The following is a 23387-nucleotide window of genomic DNA, read 5'->3' as shown; positions in this document are numbered from 1 at the left end:
ATATCCAAGAAATGAGCTGTAATTAATTTAGGTGCCTTGAGGCTGAATTAGCCACCCACTGGGTTCTTGGGTAAGAAAGCTATTTCAGGTGAAAAGACAAATCTCTTTAAGTATAAAGAAGGGAAGGTAGAAGATTTAGAACTTTAAAGGAAAGGAGTCCCAAGACGACAGTAAATCATTAATAACAGCCACGCAATTCATTCAGAAGAAATGGATTACTGGCTTCAGGATCAAATGGTGTAAACCTTAATAATCATATAAGCAGCTCCAATGTTAAGACTATCTTTTTCTTCCATGTCTTCTTATTAAGCCCCTTTTACATTCTAAAACCTGCCCATCCCGTGAGAATACAGCCTGCAAACTGGGAAGCGTATTCCGCTCGCCGTGGACAATCCAGAACCACAGAGTTCTCAGCTGCACCGCTGGAACCCCCGACGCCTGGCCCATGGGGCTGACCTGGTCTCTGACTGCAGTGCCAGGGCAGGTGCTGCCAATTCGTCTACTTGTGAGAAAATCCTAAGTGGCTCAAGCCAATCTTTTCAAAATAAAGAACGTTCTGTAAAAGCCCACGGTAGGAAAATAGATGTTTTGTAATTTTAGAGTTGCACTAACGATGATGTTGTTCTTGAGGTTTGGCTGTGTGTTCTCAAATGCTGGCTAGAGCCTCCACGGGAAACATGATTAGCACGTCCCCGCACCCCGCCTGGGGGCCTCCCTGTAACCCGCTCTGCTCAGAGCCTAGACTTAGGGATTTCCAAACCATGACGCATGTCTAGAAATTCAGTAACTTCACTTTCTTGAATAGAGCCAAGGTGAATTCACCCAACTCCCATCTATAGTAAAATGAGGTTTATGCGGTCTTAATAAGCATATATTAAAATACATATATATATCTAAAAGCAAATATTAATTTGTTCCTTTAATGCTGTTCCCTTAGATTTCCATGTCGTTCATTGGAATGAAACACATGATTTGGGAAATTCAAACAATCTCCTGCGTACAAGGACAATTTCATTTATTAATGGCCTATAATTAAGAAGAAATTGTTAGCTAAACAATTAGTTGATTTGTCTGAAGAGTAAGAGGGAGTAGGTGGTTCATTCATTTGCTAAGTGTTCTTAGCTTTGACCTACTTTTCACTTATTCAGAATGTTTTCTAGATTTGCCGGAGTTTTTGGACCTCCTCAAATGAGGAAAGCCAACGTATTTGTTATTTTCTTTAGGAGAAAGAGCAGGCTAATGTCTACAACAGAACATTACGTCATAAGTCAAATTTTTATTTCCACTCTACCACCTGACCTTAAGGAAGGTGTTTAACCTCCTCGCTTTGAAGCTCCCGACCTCTGTAAAATGCGGATGTTAAGAGTTGGCATCCACATTCGGGTTAATGGCATCATGACTGAGGGACCTGGTACAACTCCCTTAAAGAGAAGACACTTTATATTGATGAAATTCTTCCCTGAAACACAGAACATTGGACAACTTTTTGCATAAAAGACTTAGGATGTTTTTTGGAAGATGACTATCTTTTTTATGATTATTAAGAGACTCTGTGACCAAACAGCACCTTTGGCACAAAGGCCTCGTTGTCGCATGTGGTTAACTACAAACAAGCGATGAGCAGAAAGCTCTCAGTGAGGATTCTTCTGCTCAGTAAGCTCCGCTTTTACAGAGACACTCTGTAACACAGGCAACAGCCTCCGGCCGCCGCAGCCTAGCCCTGAGCTCACCTGACTGGACTGTCAACGGCTAACCAGGCGTTAGGCTGAGCTGCTTAGGACAAGATGCGGATTTAACAGAACTGAGTTAAAGCGTTCTGAGTGCGGTATACAAGCAAAAGAAAAAAAAAATCATTCGTTCAAAACAATACAAAGTGAGTGGTCCTGAGAGTAAGGCAGTCACTGGACAGGCGGTCAACCCAGGAACCTGAAGCGGAAGCGAGGTGGGAAACGAGACGGAGGACACTCCAGGGGCAACTGCGAACTGCACAGCCGAGGGGCCCGCACCACAGTGTCACAAAAACGCCGTGTCCATGTTGGAAATGAGTATTATTAGGAACCAGACATCAGTGGCTCAAGCTGAATCTTGCTCTGTCTAATTCTTACCACGTCACAGGCTGCGTTAAACCCAGTTCAGCGCTACGTATTTTCAGACGGTAAACTTTTATCTACAAAACAGAAATATTGGTTCTTATCTCCTTGGCCTTACGGGTTGCACAAGACTTTTTAAGTCGTTATCTGCTCATAACGACCACCACCATCACCTCAAACATGACTTAAATTGGATCTGAGCGGACATCCGCACACCTAGACCCAGGGACCTAACGACCCAGTGCGCGCGATTCACCTTCGGGCTCGCGGATTCTCCTCCCGGCCGCCGACCTCCGGAGCACGCTCCGTCCCGAGTTGAAGAGGCTGGCCAGCTCGTCCAGGGGGCTGCCCAGAGGCCTGGAGTTCGGGGGGCTGCAGGGCACCGGGGAGGGGGCGCCGGGGTGGGCCTTCCTGTGGTCGGCCCAGGCCGCCTTCCCAGGTGAGTAGGGGATCTTGGAGAAGGGACTGCAGGGCGCCCCCGCCTGGGCCGAGTCCAGCTTCGGGGGGCCCTTGGGCGGGTCTGCGGGGGCCCCGGGCCTCCCCACACCGGGCTCGGGCACCAAGGTGAAGTGTGCGGGCAGCCGGGGGGCGGCGGGGGGCGCGGGCGGGGGCGTGGGGGGCGGGGAGGCTCTGTGCGCGCCGGGGGACACGGGCCGGTCGCCGTCCCCCTTGGGGTTCTTGGGGTGCTGGGGGGACAGGGGGCTGGCGCCCTCGGGCTGCACGGGGTACTTGAGGTTGGTCTCCAGGACCGGCAGCTTTTTCACCTCCAGGGGCGTCAAGGGCGACTCGTCGGAGGCGGGGGAGCAGGTGACCGGGGTGGGGGGGAACACGAGGAGCGGGGGCCGGTGCGGCAGCAGGTTGGGGAAGGGCGCGGGGATGTCGCACGCGTCCCTGCCGGGCCCAGGCGCGGGGCTGCCGGCGTCGCCGCCCTCCGGGAGGAAGGGGCCGCGAGCCTCGCGCGGCAGAGGCGGCGACGCGGACGCCGCAGAGGCGCCCACCCCGCGGCCGCCGGGGTCGTCGGGGGGCGCCAGGTACTTCATCTCCTCGTACACGGCCTCGGCCTGCTCGGGGCTGCCGGCGCGGCCCAGCATCTCGATGTACACGGGCTCGGGCTCGGGCTCGGGCTCGCGCGCGGGGGGCGCGGGGACCCCCCGGGCGCGCTGCGGGCCGGACCCTCCGCATCGCGCGCCCCCGGCCCCGGCCGCGCCCTGCCGCGCGCCCGCGATCTCCTCCGAGGAGCCGCTGAGCTTGGTGTGCGGGCTCCTCTTGGGCTTCCGGGGCGGAATCTTCTTCATGGCGCTGTAGTCATCGCTGTGCGGCCGCGGCCGGGCGAGGCCTGCGCGAGGGACAGAGAGGGTGGCTGTGCGAGGCGGCCCGGCTGGCGGAGCCGCCGGGACCCCCGACCCCGAGGACCCGGCCTGCGCCCCTCCACCCTCAGGGGCCCAGGTCTCCCCACACGGCCCGCCGCTGCCAAGAGGAGAGCGAGATTTGATCGTGCAGCTGCAGGACAACCCGCAGGGGGGACCCAAGCAGGCCCAGGAAGGCCAGCCGCGGGCGAGGGAGGGGCCGCGCTGCTGCTGGCACCTGCTGGCACCTGCGCTCGGGCCTGCCGCAGGTTAGAACTAAGTGACCACTGGCTGCCCCATCCTCACGATTTCAGAGACGAGGAAATGGAAGCCTAGGGAGGACAAGCAGCGCAGCGAGTTGGCCCCGGTGGGTGCCTCCTGCGGAGACGCCTCGGCCGATCATTCAGACTGAAGCGAACACAGCCAACACCGACGCCGACAGCTACGTGCGTGGACAGACCAGTTTTCCAAAAAGGACCTTGTTAAAATTATGCCAAGGGCGAGTTTCACCACTAACTAATATATTTGAATCCTAACAGCTTTAACAGGGAAGTGAAGAGGCTAATATTAAAGAACTTAAGTGAGAACTTTTAAGTTGAAAAAAGGGAAAGTATTTAAGAAAACAAATGAGCATAATATTATTAGTATGAACTAACTTTCAAAGAGACAGAAAGACTATTTAAATATGACTCAAAACATTTATTCATGTTTAAGTTAAAAAATTCTAAAAGACTTCTCTTTCTCATTTATTTACTATAAATTATGGAAGATTTTTATTAAATCTAATTTCTCTGGACACTGAGATGCTAATTTTAGAAAATTACTGAAATATCAAAACTTCTCAAAAATCTTTAACTACTTTACAAATTTGGTCTTTTGTGAATCTGTAGGAATTCTTGATATAAATAAGTACGTCTAACTGTGCTGCGTTCCTGAGTGATTCAGGGCAGCTGGAGTTTTCTCTCATGATGACTGCACATGTGATGGGAGTCCCATCTCCACTTCTGGGGTGACAACTCCACTCTGAGGGTTAACAAGAAAGGCTTTGGAATCAGATAGACTTGGATTCACGTCCCACTACGGCTGTTTTTTTATGCTATCATTCTAGGCATGCCTTTAGCTGGTATTTATTGAGACACATTAGTGAATATACAGAAAGTGCGCCCCGCCTTCCTCTGCCCCACTGGGAGGTGTGTCAGACAATAAAAAAGAAGTAAAGAGAACAAATGAGCAAATACTATAGCATGTTAGGGTGCGCTATGAAGTGGGAACCATTGGCCATAAAGGGTCACAGAATTGTGTGTTTGTGTGTGTTTGCAGGGATGGCACTGGTGCAAATTACAATTTAAAAAGAGGTCTTGATCAAATCTCTCCAGGCTTCAGTGCAGTCATGCATAACGGGGTGATATCAGTGACTCTCTCAGAGGTAAAACAGACACTGCATGTCAGGGCTGAGCTCAGATGCTGACACCCTGCAAGCATGGAACAAACGGCAGCCCTCCAAGTGAGAATGGAAAAGGACACAGTTCATTTTCTAACTCAGGGGACATCTTTGAATGCCAGTATATTCAGGGTTTCCCCCAAAGCAGCCAACTTTTAAGAGCACAGAATACCCAAACTGCACATTCTGTCACAGAAGAGCATTACCCCAGGCTTTCAACGTGCTAAGACACAGCCACTCGTAAGCTTCTTCCAGAAAGCCAGTGAACCAGACACAATTGTAATGTTGCTATTACAGGGTCATGGAGACCAGGGGAGTCTTGAGGAGACTGTTAGCAGAAGCGTGACCCTCAAGAAAGCTCTTGGTGAGGTTTAAAGGAAAGTGAGGAAGACACTGGGTCCTGAAGGAAACATAAGCCTTTTTACACCTTTGTGGAAAGTTTAGCAACACTGTCACCTGCAGTAAAGTGGGAACTGGATGACACACCTGTGGACCTGGATGATGTAAGTAGGGAGGTTTTTAGGGTGTAAAAGCGGCCCCCTAGATTCTCCCAGCTGCCTACAGAAAAACAGATAATCTAAAGAAAGAACTATTAACTATAAAGGAGTTTGGACTTTCTGAGTTTGAAAATAAAACTGTTTCTCACTGCCAGGCCATCCAGATAGCAAAAAGCTCTGAAGTTAAGAAATGATTTGTAAGCAGAGAATAAATCTCGGGCATTTTCAGGGAAACACGATCTAAAGATGAAGCCAAGGTGACTATAAACCCCTTTATTAAGACCTCAGAAAGATTTAAGGTGGCGCTTCACTGGACCCTTTCAAAGTAACAAAACCACAGGACTTCTAAGAATATCAAGAGTATTGCCCCACAGAAACCTTGCAGGTAAAAAAAAAAAAACCAAAATAAAACAAACAAAAAAAAAGAAACAAAAAAAACATAGAGAAGAGATTATCTTAAAAAGATTTGTGGATGTAGCTTTTGACTAATGAAGTGGATTATAAATTGATTCATAGGAAACTCACAAAGCTTTTAAAGGAATTGTATCAGCTATGCCTTGAAAAGGGTAGAGTTAATACAAAATAAAGAGGCTACGGTGCTTTAAAATTTTATGAGCAGCAGTCAAGCTGAGAAAACTACCAGCACCAAACAGGAGTCACCTCTTGTGGGTGAGGAAATAATATCCAAAGGCAAGCCAAGATTCCAGAGCATGGCCCTAACTGCTATGGAAAACACTTCCTAGACACCGGGACTACATCCTAATCAAGGCACAAACAAAAAGTAGTGTAGAGAACAGGTAACTTGTCTTCAGAGAGTTAGGGACAGTACTGGGGGAGCCTCCACCTAAGGGGCTTTACCTGAGCAGCCAGGATACCTGGATCTGATTTCAATGGTGTGATCTGGGCCCTGGACTGACTTGATGTGATGATGGACTGAGGCTCTGGGGGAGGGGTGGCATGAGTGCCTCTTATATTTAGGTGGGATGTGAATTGTTTTGTCCAGAGGATGGACTGAGACTGTCTGTATTTTCTGAAAACCACAGTATGTTCCCAGTCCTACCAAGGGGTAGAATCTATTTCACTTTTTAAAGCCTAGATGTGCCTTTGAGACTGCCTGGTGGATGGAAGTGGTGGAAGAGATGCCGCCTGACTTCCAAGGCTGGTTCATAAGGGATAATACAGTTCCCGCCTGGGGCATTCTCCTTCCTGGCGCATGTGCCTTTGACTCACTGATTCTCCTTAGAAAAAGTCCAGCTGCCCTGAAGCTGCCAGGCTGCTCAAACCAAGTGGAGGAGCCACCTAGTCATAGAAATGGCCCAGGAGTCCCAGTCCCCAGATGTCTAGGACACCAGAGATGCAAGTGACTGGCTTTCAGGCGATTCCAACCACCACCTGCAGCTTCATGGAGGACCTTGAGTGACAGCCACTCAGATGAGCTCACTAGACACCCAGAACCTAAGACAATAATAAAGTGATGACATTTTATTTAGATATCTAAGTCTGGAGGCTGTGTTAAGCAACAATGGATAGCTGATATGATATTCCCTAAAGGCAAGCTTTAGATGCAGAGAAAAGGTTTTTTTTGTATTAAATGATTATAAATGAAAGTAGCATGGCTTGTCAGGAAGTGGTTAAGAAACAGACTCTCTAGAATCTGACTGCCTGGGTCCAAAGCTCGGGCGTGTGACATGGGACAGGACACACGCCGCTCCCTGACTCAACATCCTCATCTGGAGAGGGATGACAGTCTCTCTCCATCAGGTAGTTCTAGGGAGTGAAGACACTCAGCATAGTGCTTGGCACAGATTAGACACTTAGCAAGTGTCAGCTGTCACCACCATCATCATGTTATTACCACAGAACCGGAAATTAATCACGAGTTCTGCAGAGCGTGGTCTGGGGTCCCTCGGTATCGGGTCACCTGGGGTGCCTAATAGAGTGTGGGTAGCGCACTTCCTGGAATACCCCATGACTGCCAAGCTGCAGTGTCTGGGCTGGGACCTGGGGCGCTTCCTTCTGCATCAGCCAGAATGAGACCACCACAGTCAGAGAATCAGAGCCTAATTTGGCTTCATGGCTGTTCCTGTGTGCCTGCATGTGCGTGTGTGCGTGTGCGTGCGTGTGTCCACACAAGCCCTGGATAACTGTTCACTTGCAAGTATGGACTTAAGGGCTCTTCAAAATGAATTCACATGAAGAGTTTTCTTAACAATTTGTTTGAGTCCTAAGACTCACGGGCAAAGCATTTGGGACGAGTTGATGATGTCAGTGAGATGGGGTCAGGTGGATATTTCATGGTCACAGACCACCTTTAGGCAAGTCTTACTGTCCTGACAGTAACTTCAGGGACAAATGCCACATTCTCAGCCCTCTCATTATTTCTTAAACTTGACTCTTACTGGAGTTACTGTGTGATGACTTGTGTCATTTTTAAGTTCTGTTAGGAGATAAAAATTTTCTTGTACGAAATACTTCCCCTTTGAATTTTTTGCCAAGGCGTGTCAGTGACTTTGTAACAAGACACGAGTTATTGGGGCCCCTTCTCACTCAGACTGAGATGTCTGCATATTAAATATGTGAGAAAAAAGAAAAGAGAAGCTTGTATATCAAGAAAATATTCATACAGCTCCATTTCCCACAAAACACAGTTTATATACGTAAGTACAAGAATGGGTTAGCTGTGTGGCTTAATTTGGAAATATTGTTAGCTTCCTTTTTGTTTTTACTGTCTTGTTTATATATTTATTCTAGAATAGCATTTGGACCACAGTAGGCACTTAATAAATACTTATTAAGAACAAATAAATAAATGTTAGAGAAATATATTTCTTGTACTGCTTTCATGAAAATAGAATTCGCTTCTCATCAATCAATCAAAACGAGCACAATTTGGCAAGATCCAAAGTGTAACCCTTCATGTTTGCTGAATATTTTTCACAGAAGCCCCTTTATATTTTCATCTAACACCTGAAATATGACAGAAATGAGGTTCTCCTTGAACGCTGCCCTGAGAGCGTGTCACTGGATGTAACAGGAGAACGTGACTGTCTGTTTCACAATCTGTCCATTCAACACGTATGAATTCAGTGTATTCCACGAGCCTGGCCTCTCCCCGAGGGCCTCGGAGACCAGGGGGAAGAAAAATGGCCACACGGATTATGACAGAAGCGGAGTGACAGCATGGAGAAGAGAGCGCCAAGGAGCACAGGGAGGCTGCACAGCGATGAAAAAATATGGATTCCTCCTCTGATGTTATGTGTAAGGGCTGGGCTACTGGAGCGTGAAGGAGGGTGAGTGAGGAGGTCACGTGGCCAGGGTTCAATGTTGGAGCCTACAGCTGCCCAAGAGAAACCTGACCATCCAGTCGTCGCCGTGCTGGGGAGAAGGCCAGCACGCTGGATTTAAAGACTCGACTTTCTAGAAAAGCTCCCAGCTCAGAGCTCCCTGGCAAAGAAAAAGTGAAGTGGGGACCCTGGTCTTCCTTTCCTTGTCTCCGTTTGCAAAGAGCAACCCCAGACTTTTAAAAATCAGACTTTCAAATAGTTGGCTCCAGCTTGTTAATAGTTTGCAAACAAGTGTTAAAATTTACCGGCCCATAAAACTGGTTCCAGCTTTTCAGGCGCAAAGATAGTGAAAAAAACCCAAGCCCACTGGCCCGCCTCGCTTTACGACTCCGTGTTTATTGGATGAAAACCTGAGAGAGAGGCGCGTGTGGAGGGCTGGACTGCAACGCACCCTGACCACGGGCTCCTCCAAGACTCTTGGCCTTCATTCTCCGCGGATCTCTTTTCACCTGACAACCTTCTGAATGGATGAGCAGTTTTACTTGTGAAGGAAAAGGTCTTGAACTCTACTGGTGGTTCTTGTTCTTGTGAGGAGTGTTCACAGAGCATTTTTATCAATGAACAGATTTCCTCCCTAAGTTTTGCAGAAGAATGATAATTGTGGGACCTGTTACTAGGCGCAGGAAAAAAAAACAAAAACTCAGCATTGCCCTGGTGATAGAAATAAGAATTTGAAATCAGTGCTGTCTGCTAGAACCTTCTGGCAGGATGGGAAGTTCCACACCTGCAGCTGTTGAGTACTTGGAACTAAGGACTGAGGCACTAAATTTTAAATTTTATTTAATTTTAACTATTTTAAATTTAAATGGCACAAGTGGTTAGTTGCGACTTTCTGGACACCTTCAGCATGAAGGTGGGACCAGAGGCGCTGCTGACGACCTGCTTATTGAAATCCAGGGCACTGCTGATCTGAATTTAAGTCTGATTCCTAAGCTACAAAAACTAGCCGGCGCACCTGCTCCATCCCATCAATCAGGTGAATTTTTATCCTTAAAGGCCCATTTAAAGCACATGCCCAAAGGCAGGAGTTCGCCCGCAGCCGCAGGAGGTGCGTGGGTGGCTGCAGGGAAAGCAGGATGAGGAGGAAGGACAAATGCAGCAGATGCTGAAGAAGGAACCAACAGCAGCCTCCGAGGTGTGATGTCCCCTGGGGCGGGGCTGGGCGGGGCTGGGCGGGGAGACACCCAGAGCATCTCAGAGCCGCATGGGAGCTGAAATGAGGTTCTGAGAACCTGCAATTTATACAGAAGTCTTGCAAGTCTAGTGGTCACATAACGCATTGTAAACAGCAGCCTTAGGAGCTCCGCGCCTTCTCGCAGTAGCTGGAGTCTCAGCGTTCCACACCTGTGGCCTTTCTTGCTTCCTCTTTGTAACCATCCCCCCCCCCCCCGTCATTTGCTTTTATATAGATTTTTATCTCCTGTGGTTCTGGAGTGACTTTTTTAAACTGAGGGGTTGTTTTGTTTTGTTTTGGGGCTGCACATGAGAGAACTCAACTTTATACTCAATATTTTCTCTCCTTTCACACTTATGTGACACACTGGCACCTGAATTTCTCCGAAATCTCAACTCTAGGACAGGTGAACATTCCCTGTGCACACAAACTGAAGCAATTTTAGACTTCCTGGGTATTTTGAGGCCTCCTTATCCAAACCTAGGGTTTATTTGGTGTTCAGGTTTGGGTGGCCTCCATCTTCCATACAGTGCAACTTTCGATCTTTTTTTCGTATTGTTTTTTTTCCATTTCTCATGCCGTCTTGAGTCTTTATTTCACATTTTCCTATCTCATCAGGCTTAGCCTTTGAGATGTGGTCTTCCTTCCCCAATATGCCCCCCAGTCTCCTGTTTCTCCCCATCTTTTTGAGATCTGCACTGTAAATCCACTGCACTGGTCTGCAAGTACTACTGGTGGAAACGGGACCAGCCTGCTTTCTCAGGGAGTGTGCACGACCCGTGTGGACTCCGGGTCCCTCCTGGTTTGTGGAGTCCTTTGGGAGAACGGGAGAAAGGCGTGTTTCTGTGGACAGCCCTCGCTTTCTGCCCAAGCTGCCATCGCTATGCACCCGAAGACTGTCCTCCAGACGATTTCTCTAACGTCATGTTCCCCTTTTGTCATTGTCCTTGTTACCAGCGATGCTAAAACGCACACACTTGTACTCTTCTCCCCAAAGAGATGAATTTTTTCTACCTCTCCACCTAAGCATTACCATAAGACTTTCTGAATGATTCTGGTTTGAGGCTCCTCATTCAATGCTGAAGTTGGGATAAGAGTTAAAGAAATGATACATAAGTAGCTTTTCCCTAAGAGGCTTAGAGATTTGAATAAATATTATTTATATTTAATGATTAAAGGGCCCCTGGCAAGCCGACAATGGATTTAATTTTATTAAAAATATATTAGGGCAACATGACTGCCATGGGCACTCCAAGGCTGGAAGAAAGTCAAGCATCTGCGACTGAGTGGGGTGGGCTCCTCCCTGCGGGGGCGGGGAGGGCGGACCCCTCCCTCCGAGGGTGGACCCCTCTCTCCCTCCCTCCCTCCCTCCCGAGGCTAACCTTCACCTGCCGAGTCGCTGGCTGCAGCCCACAGGCAGGCGCTCACAGCCTCATAGGAGGCGCTCAGCCGCGTGGTGGGGTCCCTCTTTGGCTTGGGCGGAGGCTGTTTCCGTGGTGACGGGAGGCCACAGCTGTCATCGAGGCCGAACACCGAGTGCAGAGACGGAGACCGGGTGGACGCGCCAGCCAGGGACTGGACCAGACTGTCCACCACCATGGGGACGGGAACGGAGCTGCAGTGGAAGTGCCTGGGTCCACCCCTGTCTTCAGCTCTGGAGGAGGGTAGGAAGCAGACACACACGGCCCCACCAGAGAGACCCAGATGCATTATTCAGACGGTAACAATGAACCAGTTCAAGCAGACATAATCAAGGCTTTTTGGTAAAGAGCTTCCTGCAGTGGCTGGAGGATGCCTGCTGGTCACGGCACACGGGGGAAAGCCTCCCGCCCTTCCAGCCCCGCTTCAGGATAAATACGCCCGCAGGACGCTCATCATGAGCACTTAGAAAACATCTCACACAAGCGCAGACGTCTCAAGGAGGGCCACGTGTGCTCTCAGGCATGGGCTGAAGGAATTGTTCACACTCTGATTATTAAGCAAATCAAAATGCCAGGATTTCGATCTGAATGATAATTTCTGGGAAATCCATCTTAATAGAGAGCTACTAACGCATCAGATACTGGAGGCCGGCACTGCTTCCCCTTGCAGAGGTGGACACACTTTACTTCAGACTATCAGAGACTCACCTTCTCCCTGTCTCTCTGTCTCTCTTTTCCTTGCCACCTAAATTCCATCAGCAGTTATTTAATTATGTGCAGAATTATTATTTCTCTTCTATTACTCCATCTGGCTGCCCCGTGCCCAGGGAGCTGCGGGTGTTCAGTAAATAAATAGGCAGATGCTTCTTCACTTAATTTTGTATCGGGCAAATGAATACATAATGAAACTGAGAAATTGGGGTGGCTGGTTAGCTCCAGCAGAGAAGATAATAAATATTATTCTGGAAGTCATATAAAATTAATAGTTATCTGGTTTAAAAAAATTCCTCTGGCTTCACATGTCAATGTGATCATGTGCCAAGGAGATGCCAATGCGCGCTTTTACATGCAGTCTCTGAGCGTTTGTTTCTGTAATTACATCTCTGTGCAGCAGGGCACCAGCAGGGCTGGGATCCACTGCGAGGCCAAGTCAGACGCCCGTGTAGAAAACGAACTAGCTGAAGATGAAAGCGTGGCACTCAGTGGATAATTTGCTTTCCCTGTAATGTTTAATTACAGTTTTCCGTACAAAGGGAACTTTTTCAGTATTTAATCACTGAGATGTCTGAAGCTAATTAGTGAGAGACATCACCATTTCCGCTTTAATAAAAAATCCTTTGACACAGGCGGTCAAGGCGAAGGGGAACCGTTTTCTGGGAGAAACCACTAGACTTTACCAAGTTCCTGGGGAAAAACAAACATCTCTCTGACAGCAAATTAGGGCAGAAAGCACCCAGGTCCTTGGCCTCCCGGGGAGGGCTGTAAATCATGGGTGTCACAGAGAGGCAAGAGCGCTGAAGTGGAGAGGGGCCTGGTGGGCCCCACGTGTCTATTCCAATCTCAGCATCCGTGAACTTCAAAACAACACCTTCCCAAAGTGCTCCTCCTTGGCAAAGATGTGGGCCTCTCCCTAGGGAAACGCAGCGCATGCCACTGTTGCCTGATTTCACCGCGCTCACGGTTTTGGCGTGGCGTCTCCACTCCGGGGAACTTCAGATTTTCAGAAGTTCCTGTGAGTCAGCCTTATATCCATGACACTTGCATAAAGATGGAGAACCCAGCTGTACATTTTCGCTAAGACAGAAATATTAGATGCCTTAAAACTGTGCTTGAGATGGTAAGAGAGGCAAGCATTGTAGGGGAATCAGTTATTTTATGTGATTAACTAGCACACAGGGCATCTATTTCACGGAAGGAAGGCCCAGGAAAAGCATCCTTTCAGATGTCAGGGGGTCTCACCTAACACACCGTGATTGCACACAGGCCTGTTCCTCTCAGTGCCAGCACATCTGATGAACTCTAGGCCAAGGGCTAGTTCCTTCGGCATCTTCCAGCTCCACGGGACCTGCTACAGGGTGGCTGCAGGCGCACACAGTCTGGCCTTACCTCTTGGCTCCTCCCCCTTGCGTGGTCCTGGCCTCCGCCTTCTCTTCGTGGAAGGTCACGTTCACTTCGCTCCGCAGCCGGTCGTTTTCGCGGGCGATGTCCGAGGCGTTCTGAACCACCAGGGCGTCGTAGGTCTTCAGCCCCATGTCCTCTGTGACCTGCAGGAAGCTCCTGATGGACGTGACCTCCTGCTGCGTGATGCTCCTTTTCTGATGCAGATGCCGGCGTGCTAAAAACCCTCTTATAACTTTGGCAAAAGAACACAATCACGGGTCAGACGTGAGAAGCAGAAGCAAGAAACCCAGAGGGACAGCAATAGAAGTCACTGATACATTCACGTCCGGGCAGCTATGAAATAAAGCGTATTGAACCCAGACTAGGACTTGACTGAAACACTCTAATCTTGTGTTAAAAAGAGATACCTAAATTCAGTGATGATAACACTAGAGGCAAAAGTCCTCACCCCGGATGAGATGGTGCAGGTAATGTTATAATAATACCACATTTCTTGTGGTAACACAGGCCGGACATTGACGGACTGCATTCAGATCAGTGGGAACGAACAAAGTCCAAACCCAGAGAATTCTGGGTGGAGCTCCGACCAGACCCTTTGGGGAGGTACTGATCACGCTTTGTTCTAACAGATTCTAACAGAAACGCCTGAGGCTCATGAAGCAGGCTTTGCAGATGCTACACACGTATTACCAGCAAGCCTGTGTGCTGCACCTCAGAAACGGACACACGGTAACTGACTATATACTTCAATTAAAAAAAGACTGTGACTCAACTCCTAGAAAGACTAACACTGCCTTTACGACTCCAGGAAGACATTGTGTAGAAATACGGGGCATCCTTCCTGCTTTCCGGGGAAGCAGGGCCAGAAGGTCATGCACGAACTGGGGGAAACAGGTGAAGGAAGACACTCTGAAAGCACTGATATGTCAGTAACAGATGTAAGACTTGAAAATTAAAATCACGCCCACCGCTTAAAGACAGCCGTGAACTCTAGTCCATCTTGTTGGGCACAAACTCAATGATCATTAACGTTCCGGTGTCTCCATTTTGTGCCCAAAGGAAGAGAAGCTTAGTGAGGCTAAGAAAACAACTCCAGGTGAACACAACCGGCAGAGGCTAGAGGTGGATTCAAATTTCTGTCCTTATGAGACCAAACTCTGCTGACCAGCCATGTAGCTGCAGTCTGTAGCTTTCAGGGAGCAGAGCTCAACAGGGAGGTCGCAGGGGAGCACATTTGGGATCAGTATGAGGAAGAACTTTCTAACAGTGAGCACAGGTTGTAAATGCATCAAGCATCTCCTGGGAAAGAGAGTCAGCTCTCAGCCCCTGGGCACACTCAAGAAGCAGGATGGCCCCTGCTCAGGGATGCCGTGACAGGTGCCGGGCGAGGAATTCCAGTTCGGGCCACTTGATGCTAGGACGCATCCCTTCTAAGTTTCTAACGGTGGAAGGAGTTGTTTGGATTAAGGGAAGAGCTATAGCTGCAGGGAAAACCAACACATGTAGCAAAGACACTTCATTCACATCTGGAGGGGACATCCCTGTAAAACGTTAAGTGCTTTCAAATATTCCCTGGCTACAGGACGGCAACTGCGCGCGTATCTGCATGTCTAGGATATTCAGACGCCTTTCCTTGAGCGGGATGTGGAAAGTTGGATACAACTTTCTATACTTTTGTCTTCAGAGGCAAATAATAAGCAGACATCTAAAACGCACAAGGCTTTTTTTTTTTCTTCAGACGGCAATACTAAATGTTTAGTTCCTTCGAAATGCGGTTGTATCAACTGTGAAAACAGCCGTGCTGAACTAATCTAAAAGAGAAAATAATTAAACAGTAAAAGGTACCATCAGACTTTCAGGAATATAAAATGCGGAATAAAATGCAGAAGTGTTAACCAGGTGACAGGCACACCGAGGGAGAGAACTCAAATTGGCCTGCTCACTTGCTCATTCTTGTTACATTAAAAAGACAAACTGAGACACTGACTTTCGGAAAATGAGAGTGAGGGTACATTCAAGACGTTTAATCTCTTGGAATAAAGGGAAGATTAACATGGACCCGCCAGGCTTCTGACTTCCAACTACAGCCAGACCTTCACTGGCTCCGTGTTTACCCAGGAATCCACTGTCCTGCGTCTGACTTGGTTTTCCCACACTTCATGCTCCCAGTCTTCAAAAAGCCTTTAAAGTTGTTATACCAGTTGCTAAAAGGTGGTATCTTTTATAAGAGATAATACAGATACATTTGCCACAAATAGATAATTGATACTTGTTCTTTCTGACAATTTCACGGAGGATGGAGTGAATGCGTTACAGTCAGAGGGGAACTTCTGTTAGGAATAATTTGAAGTTGAAATGATTAAATTTAAGATGGAAAGTTACAGCTGTCTTCCACCCAACATTTACAAAGAAAAAATGAGAACTCTAGAAAAACTGGAAATGACTCCAGATGATATAAATTCTGAGGAAATTTCATACTAGCCCCAAGTACTGAAGCAACGGCTCCAAGAAATGTAAAAATAAAAATCAATAATTAACGCTTTGCATTGAAGAGCCTGTAATTTAAAAAAATGCTTTGATAGCCATTATTTCATTGATGCAATGGTAAGTTACGGTTTTTATCTTGACGCCATTTTTTTCAAAAAGCATTCTCGATTTTTGTCATTAGAGGTGAAGATGGAAGCAGAGGCCTGCTCACTTCCTGTCTTTCAGGTCCGTCGGGCACAGCGATTTGGTATTTGTAACCCACTACGAGAGAAATCTCTGGTGGGCACCCCGAGGGAAGACAGGGCACACACACATCCTTCACGCAGGAGGATTCCAGGGGAATCTGACCCCCGCCCTGTGTGCGTGTGACGCAGGGCCCGGTGGAACCCTCAGCTGACCCCGTGGCCGAGGGGCCGAGCGCTGGCCTTGTGAGCGGTCCCCCTTGCAGCCTGAGCACGGTTATGATTTTTAAAATGTACCCATTTTCGATGGTCACTTGGGTTTCAATAAAAAAAAATTCTACATGGACGTCCTCAAAGTTAAAATGAAATAGATACTGTCTGCTATCGAAGGTAACAGCCCAAACATTATCACCCCTTCACGAAGGAAAAACGAAGGCAAGGATTTTCCCAAGGCACAGCAGAATGACAGCGAGGAGGTCTGGCTGCTTGGGGTGGCAGTCCTCCAACTCGAGCGGACCCGGGAGCCGGCTCTACAGCAGCACCTGAGGGCCACGTGGTTTTGCTGTTGGTGGGTTTTGGTTTTTCCGTCACTGTGGGTTGAAAGGCACACTCTTCTTGTCCTGTGCTTCTTGAAGGATCAACAGGCATGAATATTTTTAAGGTGAGGGAAAGGCACATTGGTCTTGTCCTGTGCTTCTTGAAGGATCAACAGGCATGAATATTTTCAAGGTGAGGGATACATAAATTAAAAGATATGTGTATCCCCTCTTCCAAATCATGACTTAGGTGAAAATTTGATACAGAATTGCAGACGGAATGACCACCAAACAAAGCAGGAGCCGACCCTGCACACTGATTTAGAGGGGCAAACAGCAAACTTAGCCACAAAGCTCCCTAAATTCCTAAATCTATTTATTTGCCTGAACGTAGTGTCTAGCCCTAACCTTAACCCTAACTCCAACCCTAGCTAACCCTAGCTAACCCCAGGGTTAGGGACGGATGGACACAGTGCTGGTCAGGGTCCACTATAACGCAGGCATCACGAGCATTTAAACTCGGGGGTGCACTAAATGATTTTGTATTTCACACCTTAACAAAGTTCAGAAGCGTTAGCGTGGAGTTGTTACCTTTCTGGCAGGTGATAACTTTTCTCTGCAGCTGCAGGCACAAGTCATTTAGCTGGTTGGCATGCCAGTGTTTCAGAAACACTTTGCGAACTCCGATCTAAAATGCAAACAGCAGGAAAACATTTAACAGCACGAAGATGGGGACATAATCAGGCAAGAGAATCTTCCAGAAGAAGATTAGAAGAAACAAACCTAACAAAATTAATTCCAGTACATCATCCTTATTTTTTTAACACGATTACATTTAGTTAAAATCCCAAAGGGTTTGTTCTAGTAAGTATGTTTGCTGTGCGTACACGGTCACTAATGGATGCAAATACCCAGACACTGCAGTTGTGGTTGTACTGTGTGGTGCAAGAGACAAACACTGGCCCTGACCCTTTGTGGGAAGAGTCAACTGTTCCTGTGAGTGAATTCCCAAACTCCAGGGCTAAACCCCGTCTTGCCTTTCACAATCCCTTTCTTTCTTTGACTCAAAGCAGGGAGGCTGAGACTATGAAAAGGAAACGCGAACACACAAAAAGACCAAAACCAAAACCAACACAACTTAAAGCTGACACACGGAATCGTTGCAATTGTGTTTTCCACTACACCATGTATATTGTACATTAGAAGCTTACGCAACTGCAACTACAGAAGCTCAGCATAGAGGTGGAAAGTCTCAACAGTCGCCCCTGAGCAGTCGGCCCCCAAATGCCTGCATACCCGGGGGCTGTACGATGAATATTCTCATGTAGGATTTTAAAAAGGGAATTTCAGCGTGTACCAAATCACTTTTTACTACAAGCTCCGCATCTAGGTAAGCCTGTCCAAACGTGTTATTGATAAGGACAGCTGCCAAAGACAATTCTCAAAAACATGTGACAGCAAGCCGCATCTGTGCATTGTGAAAATAGGTTTCTTGTGCATCACGTGCATTTTCCAGGAATTCATAGGACCGCAGCAGGCGTGAGGCACGCCCTTCGCAACGATGCTCACAGCCTTTGGGGGGGGGGGGTTGCAGACGCAAGTAACTGCAGGAGAGCTGGGACCGTGACCGAGGGACGCCATGGAAGTCAGAGGCGAGGTTCTGTTAGCTGAGGAGCAGACACTGTCCGGGCAAAGCTCGTGGTGCATTCACAGTCCCCCCCTCGGCGCTCGAGACAAACATCCTGAAAAGCAGAGGAAGACTAACACGTGTGTCCCCAGGACAGAGCCATGCCACAGCCTGCGTCAGCATCACAGGGACACTTAAAGCGGGCCCGGACGCGCACCGTGAGGTGCCAGGATGGCCCATCGGTCCGACTTGCCTTCAGAGCGCTTGGCCAGAGATGGTCTGTGAGGCTCTTTGCAGGGAAACTGAGTTTACTCCAAACACAGCTCATCACGCCTCACCCTTCCATCTAGTTCTCCCCATAGCCATGACCTGCTGTCTTACTGAAACACACTTTTGCATGAGATCGGAACTGTGTGTCCTGGCAGCCAGGCTGGTTGGCTGGATGGACTGAGCGCGCTCTCGACCGCCCTCCTGTTTGGGGGCTGGCTGACCACACGTGCTCCTTCATTTCCTTTTCTTTCAGTCAGCTGAAATCCGAGACAGTCTCTGGAGTGGGCGGCCACAGTGAACTGTTGCTTTTCCCCCATTGTATCGCCGTTCTCTCTTCCTAGTTATTTTCCACAATTCATTTCTTTTTCCTTCCCATCTGCTGACTTCCTCTGGCAGCCAACAGGAAGAACAGTTGGTCCTGTCTGCGTGCACCGCGGAGCAGATCTGAGACAGGCGCTGGGAGGAGGCAGCATGTCATCTTTCTGTTCATTGTCGACTCACTGCAGGAACCCGAATCCCAAAAGCGAAATCCATGCAAACCTGGGTTCCAAAATGAAACTCCAGAAGACTTTTGGGCACCAAAGCTACAGGATGAGGAGAATCAGCAGTGACCACCGGGAGAGCTGATACAGGGCAGGGCACGCCCCGGGGACGAGACCACCGGCATGGAGACAGGAGAACTGGGTTCTAATTCTACCCTCTTCATTCAACAGAGACCCTTGGCAGGAAGACTGCGGGACGGGATGACTAAGATCTCTTCTAGTGGCGTTTCTAACAACCATCCAAAACCCAAAGTGGGTTTACCTTGAGAGTTGTGCTAGATCTGGGGATACGGAAGAGGTCCTCCCTCTCAAATGGCTCCTCGTTTACTGGGGAGGGTCAGCAGTGAGCAGACCCAGCAAGAGCGCATGCTCGGGGTGATGCCAGAGCCACGCCCACGGGCCCTCGGAGAGGGAGTGCTCACCAGGATGGGCCAGAACTCACTGAGATGCACACTGTCTAAGCTGGTTAGTCTTGAAGGACAAACAGGAATTTTCCAGGGTTGGGGGGAGGTAAACGCGGGACAGAAAAACTAGGCAAGAAGCAGAAAACAACAAAGCCGCCTGATGCACAGCCGTGTGCAGAGCGACGGGGTAAGAGACTGCAGGTCCGAGTAGGGGCCACATCGTGAAGAATAATCCTGGAAACGTGGGGATTTTCCTGCGAACAACATGTACACACTGGAAGATTTGAAGAGGATCCTGTCTACATTTAATAAAAATAATTTTGAAATTGTATTTGAAATTTATAAAGTTCCTGCTGAAATGTGGCTGGAGAATGGGCTGCTGGGCTTGGCCTTATGGGGCGGGACACTGTAACGCAACGAATGACTTAGGTTTGGAAGAGTCTACGGCTGTCACTAATCCGTTAGCTGACTGCTGTCAACCCTTCACCCACTTCCAGGAGTGGAGCTTTGATACCCATTCCTCTGCCTCCAGACGGGTCTGGATGACCTTCATTTGTATTTCCAGAGCACACTGTAAACGATTCTTTATTTCTCTTATTGTGCCATGCCGTGCATTTGCCATTACACATATATATTTATATCTCCTGAAGATTATGAGGACATATTCTGGAACTTCGTAAGTGGTAGGACTGCGGGGAAGGTGGATTCAGATTAGAAACAGATGATGAGGAATTGCGAAGTCCTGGTATGAGATGAGTCATAGCGACAGATGATCATGTCGTCAAGGAGGGAAATACGGTGCGATGGACAATGAAGGCAGAAGCCAGACCCTGAGGTCATTCAGCGAGCTGGGGGTGAGTCATGGAAGTCGACAGGCCATAGACCAAGAGATGGGAGGAAGGAGAGAAAGAACCATAGGACAGGAGGCTGGGGAGCGATGACTCGGCCGACCCTCCCCTGCACTCACACGAGGAGAATGAGTGAAAGAGAAGCCCTGTAATAGAGTATTTTCAGGGAACAGCCAGTTTTCAGTTTACAGATGGCCGCTCACTCGGAAGGGGAGTAAATATGGATGAAAATGGGTTTTTCTCCCCAAACATTCGGGATTTCATAGTAGCCGACAGTGGCAATTAAGAGGGGGTCTGAGTGTTTCACAGGCGATCTGTGAGTCAGGCCAGACTCCAAGGGAGGAAAAAGGTGACTTTCTGGGGTCGTTATGCCCATGAAAATTCTCCCTCCCGCAGTAAAACCAAGGGCTTTGTAAGTGAGGGGGGCTTCTGGGCTTCTGAGTCGGTGGGGGTGGGGGGGAACGCTGAATCCACGCTGCAAGTGTCCTGCGGAGACACAGCTGCAGACTTCGAGGCAGCGGCCGGGTGCGGTGCCCGCATTCACAGCCAGGGGGTTTTAACAGACTCTTCACTCAGCTACTCGGGTGGACTTCACAGTTTCCAGCAGGCTCGCTCATCCATTCATTCATTCGTTTTTAATTTTTACTGTTTACCGTATGACTTCTTGGCAGATGACCTGTATTTGGAGATGCTCACTAGAAATCTGAGCACTTGTTTGGCTTTGCCGGCCTTTTAGAGATGCCATGGCTGTCGTCGACACTTCTTCTGTCCTTGAAGAATGAAAGTAGCCACTCAGTAGTATTTCAGATTCCTTCCTCAGAAACCATTCTGAGTAATACATTTTAGTCCCCTGCTCTCACCGACGCTAAAGATTAGTGGGACATAAACCTAGGAACCTATCTTTACCAGGAAAACCCGGACAAGATCACATGGATTCTAACTTTCCAGGGATTTACATTGTCTGTTAGTGACACTGGCTAAGAGTCTGATTTTGTGTATGTAATGAATTCACGTACAGTTACTCTGTAGTCAGTGCCGTGAATCAAATCCAACAATTAAGGCTCGCCTGCCTGAGACCAGACGTTCAGATCACCAACAGTCTTGATCTGGGTTGCGTTCTCTTACAAACACACGTTCTCACAGCCAGACAAGGAGAGGCTGACCCGTCCTCCCTCCCCGTGCCCTCCCTGACGCAGCGTTCCTATCTGAGATTAAAACGTGAATGTCATCCTGACTCCTGTGAAAGTAAACCATCTGTGAATTAGAGTCAGCGCTATTTTTATTTGAAAACAATCAGTTTTCTTTTTCTTTTTGAAGTGACAGATTTTAAAAGATTAAGCAAAACTGTCATGGATGACTTCGTAAGTTTCAGTTCCCGTTTTCCAGTTTTCGGGGATTTTTTCTTGTGGGAGCACAAACAAGGGCTGGATGGACCATTGCCATGGGGCGGGGTGGCCTGGAGGCTGAACTGGAGAGGCAGCGAGGGCACCTGGGGGTCCTCCGCCTCCAACTCCTCACCGATTGCTTCCGATCACGGAGATGCAGACAAAGGAGAAGGGCAGGGACCCACACTTCCTGTTTCCAGGGCAGGGGGTGCACATCACTGGCCTCACCTTTTCAGGGACACCCACCACGTGACCACCCCTTGCTGTTTGGGGGATCGTGGGCAAAATTACCTTCAGAGTGATCTTTCTGAACATCAATCTCATTATGTTACTTTCATGCTTAAAATTATTTAATAGCAGGTCATGATTTTCAGGATAATGCTCAGATTCTTTTGAAATGTTACTAGACTTCCTATCGCACGAGCCTTCTTCAGTACATTCCAGTTTATCTGTTCTCAAACTGAATCATATTTCTTACTGTTCCAAAATGGGAACTTGCGTTTCCCACCTCCAGCCTAATATAGACTATTTATTTTTCCTTCGTACCTTTCTCTAAATCATCTACTAGATAAGCTCCTGTTCATCCTTCAAAACACAGATGGCTTCACGAGCTCTCAGTCTAGCGTGTATCTTGTAATATTAAATTCATTAAAACAGCTTATCTATGTCACTAATAGACCGTGAGATATCTCCAGAATACCACTGAATTCCTGGTTTTGTCATTATTGGTCCACCTGTCTGAATGTTCAGCTTGACTATGAAATACCTGTAGGCTAGGATAATGTTGGAAAAATATAAAGGTCATAATTGGCAATCTTAATATGTGAAGGAAAGCAGACGGAATGATAAAATGGGGGAAGTGGAATTTCAAAGAAAGTGATTTGAGTGGACACTAGCTGTAATGTGAACTCAGATATGTGAGTTTTAATTTATTTCAAAGACTTGAATCTTTAAAAAGTTAAATCTATTGAAACTATATGGATTCATTCATTTTATAGAAACGCACCTAGTGCTGTTCAAGAAACAGAGATGTTAAATTCCGTATTTCTGGTGCCATCACAGTCTGGCGTAGGATCACTGCAAACCCAAATCTAGAGCTTACCGCGTCCTCTAATTCTTTACCTGCTCGCTGACTCACCTCGCATACAGCCTCCAATTTATCAATGTTCCAGAAACCTTCACTGATTCTGTACTGCCGGTAAGCTCAAAAGCATACTTTTGAGTTTAGTGTCCACAGCCCTCCATAATATGCTCTTTCCTCACCTCGGAAGACCTAACACTTTTTACTCCTCTAAAAGAGGTGCCATTGATCCTTATTCCAATCCCCCCTCCTCCCTGAGAGCAGACAACCCGAGTGAGACCTGTGCAGGCAGGGTCCCGGGCCCACAGCTCCTGACGCACAGAGCTCTCACTGATGATGCTGCCGCGGCCGCCACTGTTGTCAGCTGTCCTGCTTTGTGTCTGGGTCTCTAGTTACTGCGCGGATTTCATTCATGAGACTTTATTAATTATATTTCAATGAGAAACGGTTTATGGGGAATGCTTATATTTTTCTGCAACATGCTTTCTCTTTGTTATTACAGATAAAAAAAATTAGTCTTTAAAAAGTTTAATCTCCCTTGCTCTAAAAACATCAGCACTATTCAAATAGATATGTCCTGTTTAAAGCCAA

The 23387-nt window shown here is 47.9% G+C and overlaps 1 protein-coding gene across 1 annotated transcript in view; it reads right to left on the bottom strand.

Moving 5' to 3' along the window:
- Positions 1-23387, bottom strand: part of MYO16 (myosin XVI) — a 440032-nt gene that overhangs the window by 51063 nt on the left and 365582 nt on the right. The window contains exons 30-33 of the mRNA XM_072976531.1: positions 17231-17327; positions 13420-13666; positions 11275-11546; positions 2347-3426 (exon numbers count right to left, since the gene is read on the bottom strand). Of these exons, the coding sequence (XP_072832632.1) occupies positions 2347-3426; positions 11275-11546; positions 13420-13666; positions 17231-17327 (1696 nt within the window). The remainder of the gene's footprint in view (positions 1-2346; positions 3427-11274; positions 11547-13419; positions 13667-17230; positions 17328-23387) is intronic.

The sequence above is a fragment of the Vicugna pacos genome, chromosome 14, assembly GCF_048564905.1.
Source record: "Vicugna pacos chromosome 14, VicPac4, whole genome shotgun sequence".
NCBI lineage: Eukaryota > Metazoa > Chordata > Mammalia > Artiodactyla > Camelidae > Vicugna > Vicugna pacos.
Note: the sequence above shows the minus strand (reverse complement) of the source record. Positions and strands in the feature narration are given on the sequence as shown.